We start from the raw sequence: 12507 nt of genomic DNA, 5'->3' as shown, positions 1-12507 counted from the left end.
TCTGGGGGGTTCTTATTAGGCGCATGCTTACAAATCCAGAAAGTGCTTGGCCGTCATTTAAAGCCAGAAGCATCACCCCCTGCTAAAGGAACCACCTGATCAAAGCAAGGTTGCCCTGGGGTGCCTGCTCAGGGGAACACCGCCCCAGCCCTATATTTATTCATTTCTCTGTTCCTTTCTAAGTAAGCTGTCCTGTTACATGCTCAGTGACTTCTAGCCTCCTGGCCCATGACACCTCTGAGCGGCCCCAACAGCTGTGGCAGTTTCGGCTAGCAAGCTTTAGAGTTGGTTGCCCAGCCAGGGAGAAAAAAACACGTAAAGGCATTTCGTGCAAAGAAAAGACGCCCTCTGGGTCGGTCAGGGTTTCGCCTCCCTGGCTGTAGGGGAGAATGCCGTGCCTCTTTCCATGACGGCAGGAGCAGATCACATCTGGAAGGCATTTTTTGACGTTTCCTTTGTAGCGAGGGGGTGGAGGCGGGAGGCCGTAATACTCTTCCGCCGACCACGGCACCTTGGGCGGTAAAGGTGCAGGTGATAACATCGCCTGCGTGACACGCAGCAGCCATTGAGGAGGTTCTCCCTCACCTGCCTCCTTGTATTTTAAGCTCTGGTTGGAAGTAATTGGAAACATTTGCCAGCCAGCAAGCGCCTCTCTTGTTTGGGCTTGCCAGCAGATGATGATGATTGATTGAGTGATCGATTGATACCCCGCCCATCTGAATGGGTTTCCCCAGCCACTCTGGGCGGCTCCCAACAGAATATTAATAATAATAATAAAGCGATAAAACATCAGACATTAAAAACTTCCCTAAACAGGGCTGCCTTCAGATGTCTTGTAAATGTCAGATAGTTGCTTATTTCTTTGACATCTGGTGGGAGGGTGTTCCACAGGGAAGGCGCCACTACCGAGAAGGCCCTCTGCCTGGTTCCCTGTAACTTGGCTTCTTGCAATGAGGAAACCGCCAGAAGGCATTCAGAGCTGGACCTCAGTTCTGGGCTAAACAATGGGGGTGGAGACGCTCCTTCAGGTATACAGGACTGAGGCCGTTTAGAGCTTTCAAGGTCAGCACCAACACTTTGAATTGTGCTCGGAAGCATACTGGAAGCCAATGTAGGTCTTTGAGGACTGGTGTTATATGGTCCCAGCAACCACTCCCAGTCCCCAGTCTAGCTGCCGCATTCTGGATTAGTTGCAGTTTCTGGGTCACCTTCAAACGTAGTCCCACATAGAGCACGTTGCAGTAGTCCAAGCGAGAGATAACCAGAGCATGCACCACTCTGGTGAGACAATCCGTGGGCAGGGAGGGTCTCATCCTGCGTACCAGATGGAGCTGGTAGACAGCTGCCCTGGACACAGAATTGACCTACACCTCTGTGGACAGCTGTGAGTCCAGAATGACTCCCAGGTTGCGCACCTGGTCCTTCTGGGGCACAGTTACCCCATTCAGGACCAGGGAGTCCCCCACACCCACCCGCCCCCTGTCCCCCAAAAACAGTACTTCTGTCATGTCAGGATTCAACCTCAACCCATTAGTTGCCATCCATCCTCCAGGCACTCACACAGAAGTCTTGCTCTGTTGCGGGGAGACGTCAGCGCTGAATGGCGCTGGGTTGTCCGAGGGGCTTTGTCATGGTTTGCGTGGCTCTGAGATGCTCTTGGACAGCATCTCCTGCTGTCGAGAGGCTGCCATGAGGCAGACAGGTGCTCAGTGCCCAGTTTCACGTGAGCCTTTTGTTCTGGACTTTCCTTTGGCCTGTGGAGCCTTCCGTGTTGAGCTGGGTCCCCTCTTCTTAGGGTGCTCATCCCCCCCCCCTCTTACGATGACGGCTGTTAAATCCCTGCTAGTGAAGAAATTCCTCAGAAAAGCAAAGGAGCGCAGACTATTAAAAATAATTTCCATACCACAGAACTAATCCAGGTGTTTTATGGGAGGATGAAAACTTCAAATATGATTTTTAGTAACTTAATAAATATACCGTGGCCTTCTGGAATGTCAATAGTTTCTGTGCTGATATTGTTGGGTCAGGATCAAGTACGAAGTTTTATGGCCACAGAACATCTGGGAAAGGCGGGCAAAGAGGCTTGCATGCCATAATATTCACCCAAACATCCTGGCTTGTCTGTACTACTTACAGCCAATGAGTTACATAAGCCTCTGTCCAGGAATTAGCTTTTAATGGGTGGGGCCCTTCTCCGCGCTCGTCTAGCCATGCCTTTGTCCCGCATAACACATGTGCAGGATGGAGACAGGGGCTTGCTGCCTCCGAGAGAAATTGGTTCCCGAGGACCAAACTAACCGTGTGCTAAACGCCTGGCGGCATTTGATTTTTAAAGAGTTAAGCCTCGCCCCCTACTCCATAGCGCTGGCCAAATTTGCCCTCCAAAGCTGCCATTTGCCCTGGGAGGCTGAAGGAAGCATCCCTCCAGGGCCAGGCCAGGAGGGAATTTCTTTCCTCCCTGTGTTTCTGTGCTGCCACATAACTAAGATTTCCTGAGGAGGGTTAACCTGCCTGTTGCAGTCCCAGTCTTGATATTTCTTTCTTTCTGTCTGTCTGCCTGTCTCTCTCTCTCAGTGCATATTCTTTTAAAAACCTTTTTGAAATTTCAGTCATGCATGTAATATGCCTAGTTGTGGGTTTTTGAGCAGCCTGCTCCTTTGTCTCTGTTTTGTTCACTCTCCCTCCAGAATTAGTTGCCTCTTGGAAATTATTCTGGGAAAGGATCAGATTTCCCAAGACCTGGAAGTAGCGAGGCTGTTCACTGGGGTTTCTAAGTCACTCTCCTATTTCTCTCCCAGTGGCAGTGGGGAGGGAAGCAGCCTCATTTCTCCCAGGCCTTCCCGAGAGATGAGTCCGAGAGCCTGTTCACTCAGGACTTGAGCAGGATGCGGCTCAGAGCCCTGGTGGCAACTGGTTGAAAAGTCTCAATGTGCAGAATCTTGCCCAGCTTCCGTGGGGATTTTGCGATGCCAGGCAAACTTTCCAGCTCCTTTTTGTGTTTGCTTGAGCCCGGAACGTTGGGTCAGGTGCGACTCTGCAGTCTTGTCATCATTCCTGCTCCCGGAGAGGCAGAGACCCTTCGTGAAGTGCCTTTTCCCTGCTTCAGGGGGCAGCAGGTGGCTGCCTTTCGGAGGATCCCCGTGAAAGAGGGAGGCGGGTTTGCTGGCATGCTGACCTCCTGCCTCTGTTTACCCTCCTTTGTCACTTGCGGGGGCTGCAGCATCTCCCAGGCAGCAGCGCCTGCCCCCAGAGACAGCTTGTGCATTTCCAAGTTCCTTTCTCTGGGGCCTGCCTGGGCTTGCCACCGCCTTTCCCGCCTGTCTCTGGAGGAAGCCCTTCCTCGCAGCTGCATCGCATGCCCAGGCTTTCCTCCTGGAGGGGGAGGACACAGCAAGCTGCCAAATCTTCTGGCCTTTTGGGGAGACTGTCGAGAAAGTTTGGGCTGCTTTCCCTTGGACCATTTTTCTCCTCGATCCTTTCAGAGGGTTGAGGTGTGCTTCCCCCCACCCCTAATTTTTAGCTGTTGTAATTTGAGCAGCAGGTTTAAGCTTAAACAGTATTTCTTGATCATTCAGATAATCAAGTGGGAATATGTTAGGCTCGAAGCACATAGGATATCCGAACACAGTGTTGCCAAATTAGCTGAGTACTGCAGACCACCTGTTTTTCAGTAGCCAAGCCATGGGCCCCATACTTTTAAAAAATATGTCTCTGTGTTACTTTTTGTTATGTGAAGGATGCCGCAGACCGGGGGGGGGGAGCGCAGACCACCAATTGGGAGCCTTTGTCCTAAAGGTATCAGAGCTATTGGCCTCTCGCTGAGCTATTTCAAGAGGGCATTGATAGCAGAGTCTGTCATAGTCCAGCTGCTTTGGTTTCCTCTCATTCCGCTCAACTCTGCTTTCTCCCAATAGCCACAAATTTTGTATTGATTCCGATATTAGTTTGGAAGTGGTGATGGTTTGGGAGGAGTGTTTATCTGCCAATGCCGTGAAGTGGTCTCCCTAAATATGCAGAATCTGTTTTCGATCAAGGGACTGTTCTAGCTTCCTGATTTTCTTAATCCTGGCTACGTAGAACGGCCTGTGCTTGATGGGGAGGGAGGGCAGGAGAGGGAAATCTTGTCAGGAAAGCTGAGACGTGCCGGCGAGGGGGTGTCCAGCCCCCCCCCCCCGGCATTGTCAGTCCGTGAAATGCTGGCACCTGGGCAGGTGTCGCAGGCGAGTTGAGACTTTGTTCTGCACAAAGGCCCCTTCCCACGGAGAGAGGCCTGGCCACACACAGGCAGGCGGGGGCTGCTAGCAGGAGCTCTTCCCTTGCGCTCGAACGATGCCCTTGAGATGGTTCTGGGAGGCTGCTCTTAGCTGGCCGCTCAGGAAGCCTCCTGCCGTGCAGACATCACCCCAGAGGAAGCTGCCTCATACTGACTAATAATTAATTATTATTTATACCCCATCCCTCTGGCTGGGTTTTCCCAGCCACTCTGGGCAGCTCCCAACACAATAAAACATCAGACATTAAAAACTTCCCTATACAGGGCTGCCTTCAGTTGTCTTTTAAAAGTCAGATAGTTGTTTATTTCCTTGACATCTGATGGGAGGGAGTTCCACAGGGCGGGCCCCAACACCGAAAAGGCCCTCTGCCTGCTTCCCTGTAGCTTTGCTTCTCGCAATGAGGGAACTGCCAGAAGGCCCTCGGCGCTGGACCTCAGCGTCCGGGCAGAAGGATGGGGGTGGAGACGCTCCTTCAGGTATACTGGGCTGAGGCCGTTTAGGGCTTTCAAGGTCAGCACCAACACTTTGAATTGTGCTCAGAAACGTACTGGGAGCCAATGTAGGTCTTCCAGGACTGGTGTTATGTAGTCTCGGCAGCCACTCCCAGTCACCAGTCTGGCTGCCGCATTCTGGATTAGTTGTGGTTTCCGGATCACCTTCAAAGGTAGCCCCACATAGAGCGCATTGCAGTAGTCCAAGCGGGAGATAACCAGAGCATGCAAGACAGTCTGCAAACAGACTGGTAGACAGCTGCCCTGGACACAGAATTGACCTGCACCTCCATGGACAGCTGGGCTCAAAATGACTCCCAGGCTGTGCACCTGGTCCTTCCGGGGCACAGTTACAGTACTGGGAGCCAATGAAGGTCTTTCAGGACCGGTGTTACGTGGTCTCAGCGACCGCTCTCAGTTCTCAGCCGCATTCTAAGAGTATGTCCAGCTCAGGATGGCAGCAGTGGCTCCCGAAGGTGTCAAGAAGGGGTCTCTCCTAGGAAACCAGCGGGGGGGTGGGGCTGGCGGCTTTGGAGTATTGAGTGGCAGAGAGCCAAGCTCAGGGATGAAGCTGACCCCCTTCACAGGATTATTGGGAAGAGAAAGGGTCTGGAAGGAAACCCCAGGTGCCCTGGACGGTGTCTTGGGAGTCCTGTCTTTGTTCTTGCCCTGAAAGGTGGCGGCAGCAAAGAGAGGTTCAGAGATGCAGGTGTTTCTCAGGGTCCTTTCCCAACCTGCCAATTTATTTACGGTGCAAAGTAGAGTTCCTTTTGCGCTTCCTTCAGTGCACAGCCCTTGGGGTCCCTCCCAACCGCAGTTCTGTGGTTCTCCTTTGTGCCCCTTCCCAGGACTCCTTGCTTCCGTCTTTCCTCAAGGTCCCTAGGGAGGCTTCCATGATGCCAAGGCGATGTTGGGGGTGGTGTTGACATAGGTGCACACAGGTTCCTGGGTTAAATCAGCCTTCTTCCACTGGGTGCTCTCCCATTCGCACTACAGCACCAGCCTGCGCAACTTTGGGATGGGAGTTGTAGTCTGAAGCACCCAGCTGGCGCCAAGTGGGGGGAGGAGCTGCATTGAAACTGTGAGTGGGGGCTGGTTTTCCAGCTGCAGGTTGGAGAGCCCACTGTCCTGCTCTGTTCTGCTTCTGCAATTCAGGGGTTCCCAGGAAGGCAGCAACTGGCCTCCTTGCACGCTGCTGACAATGCGCCCTTTGAGCGTGCTCCTCGCCGGCCGCGCACGCTTCCTCGGACTTCCTCCGCCTCTCCTGCGAGCTTTCCCTTTTAATCCTGCGCAACAGCCTCCGCTGCCGTGATTCATGGGGCGACTCTCCCTGAACTGCTATAAATCCCGCTCCAGCGCCTTCCGCTCGGCAGCCCTTTGTCTGGCGCTTTCGTGGCGCTAATGAGCTAATTGTTTAACAATCTCCCCGGATTCATTTGCCTGCCTCTGCCTCTTTGGGAAGCCGGGGCTGCCGGGGACCTTTTGACAAGCCAATCTTTCTCCCCGCTTGACAGCGGGGCGAGGGGAACAGCGCCGGCCTTTGTAGGCGGGCGAAGAAAGGAGGCCTTTCCATCCGCCGGCCGTGCTGCTTCCGTCTTGACCCCCTTTCTCTGCGGGGAACACAAATGCGGCAGACAAGCGGAACCTCCCCTGTGTTTTCTTGACCCGCTGGCTGTCCATTCACTTCCCATCTGGTTTTGCAGCCTTAAAGAAACAGAGGGGGGGCCTCTTATTATAAATCTGTCTCCGCAAGTGATCGATGGAGAACTGTCTCTTTAAGGGCAGCCTGGGTGGCTTTCTCTTTAAAGTTCTGCTTTTTCCTGCCAGTCGGCGCGGTATGTGAGCAAGAGGAAACTGGTTCAAAAATGCGAGGCATTAATGTAAAGTGGTTTTTGAAAAAAGGAAGGGGGTGGGAAATGAAGTAGGGCACGACCCGAGCTCAGATCACCCGGTTCAGGCAGCCTTCAGTCTCTCTGTGCGGCTGCACAAAGGCATGCGAGGAGTGTTCTGGGCGCCTCGTCCCGAAAGGGATATTGTAGGGTTGGAAAGGTTCGGAAAAGGGCAACCGAAAGGATCCAGGGTGTGGAGAGACTCTCTTGCAAAGAAAGGTTGCAGCATTTGGGAGTTTTCAGTTGAGAGAAAGACAGGGAGCAGGTGACTTGATGGAAGTTTGCAAATTTGCACATGGCATAGAGAAAGTGAAGAGAGAAGTATTTTCTTCACACTAGAACTTGTGCACCTGTAACTAAGCTGTCAGACGGCAGTGGTGGTTTCTCGTGAGTAATCAGTCGGGACTCCGACCTGTCTTTTACAGGTTTTATTCTGGTGCAAAACTATTTACAGTACAGAGCCACAAGTTCATGTCTGCCTCAGTCGCTAGCAGAATCCGGGAGTGGTCATTTCCGGGTCCTCCCCCAACATAAGAGCCTCGTCACCCCCAGCCTTTTCCTTCCTTCTTTGCGTTTTACACCTCTGCGCAGGGTGGGCGATGGAAGGGGCATGCTTCCCTCCTGGCCGGCTGGATCAGGAGCGGTGCTGAGGCCCCCAGCAGCATCCTCCGGTCCCTTCCCCTCTTCCCCACTGGAGGTGTGGCTTCCCTCATCACCGGAAGAGGAACTGCTTTGCAAGATATTCGGAGGTTCCCTGTAACCCAGCTGCCCCCCCCCTCTGCTTCCCTTCCCTGTTCCGATGGCAGTCCCCTGACATAAGCTGAACATTGAAAGATTCCAGATGGATAAGGGCAGCCCTCCTTCACTCAACGCAGAGTTAAACTATGGAACTCCCTCCCACAGGAGGCGTGATGGGCACCTGCTCGGGTGGTGCTTGTGGATGATGTCATGATCTTTGGCTAGTTCAGTGAGGTTTATGATGATGGTGATCTGCCCAGATGGCTTTCAGATTCGTGGAGGAGGAGAGGGCCGTTGATGGCTCCTGCCAGGATGGCTCTGCCTCCACGGTCAGAGGGAGGGATGCTTCTGAGTGCCAGTTTCTGCTCTTGGGCATGAATCCTGCTTGCTGGGCACCTGGTTGGCCAATATGAGAACAGGGTGCTGGGCTGGGGGGGTCCCCTTTGGCCTCATCCTGCGGCCTCTTTGTATGATACGTTCTTGCGTGATGCCATCATGGATGACACTGTCCGCCAGCCCTCTGCTCAGTCCCTTGCCCACTTCCCCAGCTGGGGGGGCGGGATCTGAAACAGGCAAAGCAAAGGGCAGCACTGCAGAAGTTGGGGGTTGAAATAGCTCTAAGAACGGGGGTGCTGGGAGGTGGGTTTTTCTTTATTTTTCCAGCCCTCGCTCTATCCTGTTCCATCCTGTGCCCACAGTTACCGGCAACCGTCCCCCTCCCTCCCCACTCTGTTTTCTGTGTTCACGGTGTGTATTCAGATCGTAATTACAGATCAATTAGTCTGTTTTTGAGCCCCTTTGGAGCCCGTATCAGAGGATTAATGCAAAGAAAATGAGAGGGGCTGTGGGTGTTGTTTCATGTGCAGATAAAGGATGAATGGCTCTCTTGAGGCCTCTGAATAGAGGATTTCTTCATTCTGTGTCAGCCGGGGGTTTATGGGAGATTGGGAGAGGGGATTATGGGAATATTCATGACCCAGATCAGGGACCCCGGGATGAATGGGTGGAGGGAAACGGGCTCATCTTTTGAGCAAACACGAAGTAAATGGGGAGGAGAATGGCCATTCACTGGGACCTGTGTCATTGTTGCCAAGTTGCAAGCGGGGTGGCCGGCCTGGGGGCCGCTGTTTAACAGGTGTCACGAGAACCAGGCTCTCCATATCTATCGCTCGGTGCCGAAAGCTATCAAAGGGAACCTTGTTTGTGCAGGAGCCATCGGAGCAGCTTTGGGGCGCAGAGGTTGGGAGGAAGCAAGGCAGCGAGAGGGGGCTGAGCCCTGAGAGTTCAGGGAGGAAACAGGAGAAGGTTTGGGGTGGGAGAGTTCATGGAATCTGTAGAGTTGGAAGGGACCCCCAGGGTCATCCAGCCCAGCCCCTCAGGTCCTCCTCTCTGGAGCAGCAGAAACCAAACCTGCTTCACTACATGGAAGGACCCGAACCCGTGGCTTCAAGTTACAAGAAAGGAGATTCTGCCTAACACCAGAACTTTCTGGCCATCAGAGCTCAGAGTCCCTTCCAGCTCTACTCTTCTGTGGCTCTGTGATCTTCCATGATAATCATAATAATAATAAAATTTTATTTATACCCTGCCCTTCCCAGTTCAGAAAACCGGGCTCAAGGCGGCTAACAACAAAACAATTGATGCAACAAAAAACAGCATAAAATGCAGTATAAAACGTGAATAACAATAAATTCAGAATTAAAAAATCAATTTAGGGGGGAAATCCACCCAATAAACATGAGATGATCACCAGGGCTAGCTGGCTAAGTTAGTCCAGCCGTTCAGCAACAGAGGACGGCATAATGTTCTAGAAAGGGAGAAGGTTTTCTGGAGACCAGGTGGCAGGCTGGACTCTGCAGGTGCAGGATGCCAGCTGGGCACGTCCTCTAGAGTCTGCTCTGGCTTCTTTCTGCCTTGTGGGTCTCATTTTTACTTTTGCCCCATAAACTGGCCCCGCAGACTTCTTCCTCCTCTGGCACCCCTGAAAGAGCGAGCTCTTTGCTGCTCTCTCACCTGCCATGTAACTCAGGGATGGGTTTTCTTTTCTGGAGACACCCCCAAGTCCAAGCCGTCTGGGGGCTGGTCTGCTTGGGCAGAGATTGGGCTGCCCTTTTGTCCCTTCCGCCCTTCCTCAAGCTTTGGGCGGCTCCTTGTTTTGAGTTTTCTGCCTCTTCACCCGTGGGCCCGTGGCAGGAAGGGTGTTTTTGGGTCAGCTTTGCCACCAATTGCGCCTTTTGCTGACAGGTAAATAGATAAGCCTATAGACAGATAAGTGGCTGTAGCTGCTGCTCCTGCGACTGCTGGGCAGACTGCCAGATAAACTCTGACCTTTGAAAGGAAAAAATGGTTGGGGGTGGGTGAGCAAAACAGGCCAAAGTCTGGATTATAACTTTTGCAAAAGCATCTTTAAATTCAGGGCACTTCTCTTAGCCTGTCTTGCTTTGCTTTGATTTGGTTTGGTTAGTTTGAACACTGCCCCCTCTTTTGAAAGGCTGGACCTCTGAATTGTGATTTTTATTTTGTCTTCTGGAATATTTTATGAGCTGGCCAAGGGGCAACTCTCCAAATGCTATTTAATCCTGCTTTGCTGAAGCAGAGTGAGCTGCGTGAGACCTAGGAAGCAGCCTGATTTGGCCTCCTAAATCAACCCCTGAAAAGAACAAGCCATTCAGAGGCTTCTGCATCTGCAGTTATTCAATCTTTTACATTTATGTGTCTCTCCACCCTGTCCTCTGAAGAGCTCGTGGTAATGTAAGCGACTGCACTCAGAGCTTTCACAACTTCTAAACCTGAAATTATTTCTCGGCAAAAACGCAGGCCATATTTTTATTTTTAGGAAGTTTTGCCAAGGCTGGCCAACCAGTTAATTCTGAGGCACACCTTTATACTAGATTAGTCTACAATAAAAGGTGGAAATTTAATTAATGCAGTTTAGCTATGACGTGTTAATACAGTATTATTAATACAGCAATGCAGGCCTTAGTCTGAGTGCTGGCACCCTCTCCGCTTCAGAAGAGGCTCTGGCTGCAGACAAGGCAGGTCTTGTTGAGGCCTCCGGGGCACCTATGGGGCAGGGATGGGGGCCCAGCCCCGCAGCCTTCCTCAGGGAGGCCAGGCCTGTTTCCACTTGGGAGAGGAGGCATCTGTGCCTGGAGACATCCGTCCTGACAGCAGCATCTTAACTTTTCCAGAAAAGGTTCGGGAGATCCAGGAGAAACTTGAAGTCTTCATTGAAGCCCTCCATCAAGAAGAGAAGTAGCCGGTCCGCACAGGTAAGGAGCTCTGGGTGGTCACTAAGCAACTGCAGCGCTCTGACTCTGCCCAAAATAGGCTCGTCTTGCTCTTGTTAACACAGCCAGAAAGCAGGAAGCCCCCTTCGTCTTGCCAAGGGACTGCGTACCTCCCCCTTTGCCTGGAAGGGCCCTAAAAGGTTGTTCCGTTAATCCTCCTGCTGCTTCATCCAAGTCTTACAGAATTTTCAGATGCTCCCCAAGGGTCATCTCTGACAGATGGCCACCCAACTCTGCTTAAAAGCCTTGCGAAGGAGCTTGTTCCACTGCTGAACAGTCCTCATCGTACAAATGTTCTTCCTGTGTTAGTGGGAATTGCCTCTTGACCCCTCAGCCACCTTAACACGCTTCCTAGCTGATTGGAGATTTGAATCTGGGCCTCCCGGTTCCAGCATGGCACACCGGGGGGGGGGGGGCATTGTGCCCTGTGATGCCCCGTGCTCTGGGCCAATCTGAACGAATGAATCTTCATTTGCGTCAGCCGTCGGCCATAGCAATAAAAAAACAATACAATATCCAAATAATAGAAATAAAAAGTCAATTATATAAAATACATTTTGGGGTTTTGAATCAATAGTCAAATAGTGGACCTTATTCTGATTGCCCCAGCTAGAAACCTTGCAGCCTTTGCTGTCACCTGCTCGTCTTGATCTGCCAAGAGAAAGGACACGGTGGCAGTGGCTGGGAGACCCAGAATGGACAATAAAAGAGGGGTGATAATCTAATTCTTCAAGTCTTTATAAAGAGTGCAAGCCAGAAGGGCATGCGCCACCAATTTGGTCCTGCCATCTCCACAGGGCCATAAGCGTTTTCATGTGGAATCTGTTGGAATCGTCCCTCAAGTCCAGCCGAGGGCAAGACATGCAATCTGGGCCCATCTCTCCCTCTTGTCTTGCTCTTTTACCCTTCTGGGTTTCGCTTGAGGAATGGCGCCAGGGACCTGTCTCTTGATTGAGATACCTGGCGAGTGAATGGTGACCCAGGATGGGAGGCGGCTTTTCTGTTCCCAGCAAGCAAAAATGACTTTGGGGGGGGGAATGGGGGGAGGGGTCCTCTGTCCAGTCTCTCTCTGCAAATTCAGTCCATTTGTGTTTGTGTTTCAGCAGAGCTTCTACAGGAAGACAAAGCCCCTCTTCTGGAACACACGAAGCACTAGAAATGGCCCCACGGCGCCTCCTGGTCCTCCTCTCCTCCCTGTTGCACTTTTTAGGGGTGTCCCCGAACGTCTCCCAGGGAAAGGAGACAATTGGCAGGAGGCAACGAGAGGTCCTGGCTGCCACCTGCCCTTTGGGTGACGGGGGCAGTAACAATGTCGAGGGAAGCACACCTGGCAACGGAAACCGACGCTTTCTCACCTGGAAATGATGCCTTGAGGGTGGTGTCCAGACTCTGCAAGTGCTCCCTCTCTCTTTTTCCGGGGAGGGGCCAGAAGTAGGGTTTTTTTCTTTCTGGGGTGGCAAGACCCCTTCCGCCGCCTCTAGTGGTTTTAGCCGGTCGGGGGCTCCCTTGCGTGGCGAACCCGAGGGGCTTGAAATAAAATTTTAGCCTTTGTACATACGTCGACGACACCTCCTACGTAATGTTTGTTTGTGTGACGCAGCGCACTGAGGGGCCCCCCAGACGAGAGCAGCTGCCTTTCAATGCTCTTCTGGGGAGCCAGATCTTGACTGAGGCACTGGAGAGAAGCTGGGCAGGGGGGAGTGAGCCTGGCGGGGGCTCCCAGGCCGTGTCCAAACAGGCACCCAGGGGCCCATTCATGGGCATCTGGCTCCAAGAACAGCATCCTCCACTATCCATTTCACTGCAGTTTGGTCCTGGGGTGGGA

The 12507-nt window shown here is 52.5% G+C and overlaps 1 protein-coding gene across 5 annotated transcripts in view; it reads left to right on the top strand.

Moving 5' to 3' along the window:
• The window catches only part of OPA1 (OPA1 mitochondrial dynamin like GTPase), a 53521-nt gene extending 41271 nt beyond the window's left edge, over positions 1 to 12250 (top strand). For 4 of the 5 annotated variants that reach the window (XM_081190065.1, XM_081190063.1, XM_081190064.1 and 1 more), the window contains 2 exons: positions 10584 to 10664; positions 11789 to 12250. In XM_081190065.1, the coding sequence (XP_081046191.1) occupies positions 10584 to 10651 (68 nt within the window). In that variant the 3' untranslated portion in view covers positions 10652 to 10664; positions 11789 to 12250. Of the gene's footprint in view, positions 1 to 10583; positions 10665 to 11785 lie in introns of all 5 variants that reach the window. The other variant, XM_081190062.1, reaches the window with a different exon arrangement.
• The last annotated feature ends 257 nt before the right edge of the window (positions 12251 to 12507 follow it).

Source organism: Podarcis bocagei (genome assembly GCF_964188305.1).
Source record: "Podarcis bocagei genome assembly, chromosome: 4".
NCBI classification, from domain to species: domain Eukaryota; kingdom Metazoa; phylum Chordata; class Lepidosauria; order Squamata; family Lacertidae; genus Podarcis; species Podarcis bocagei.
Note: the sequence above shows the minus strand (reverse complement) of the source record. Positions and strands in the feature narration are given on the sequence as shown.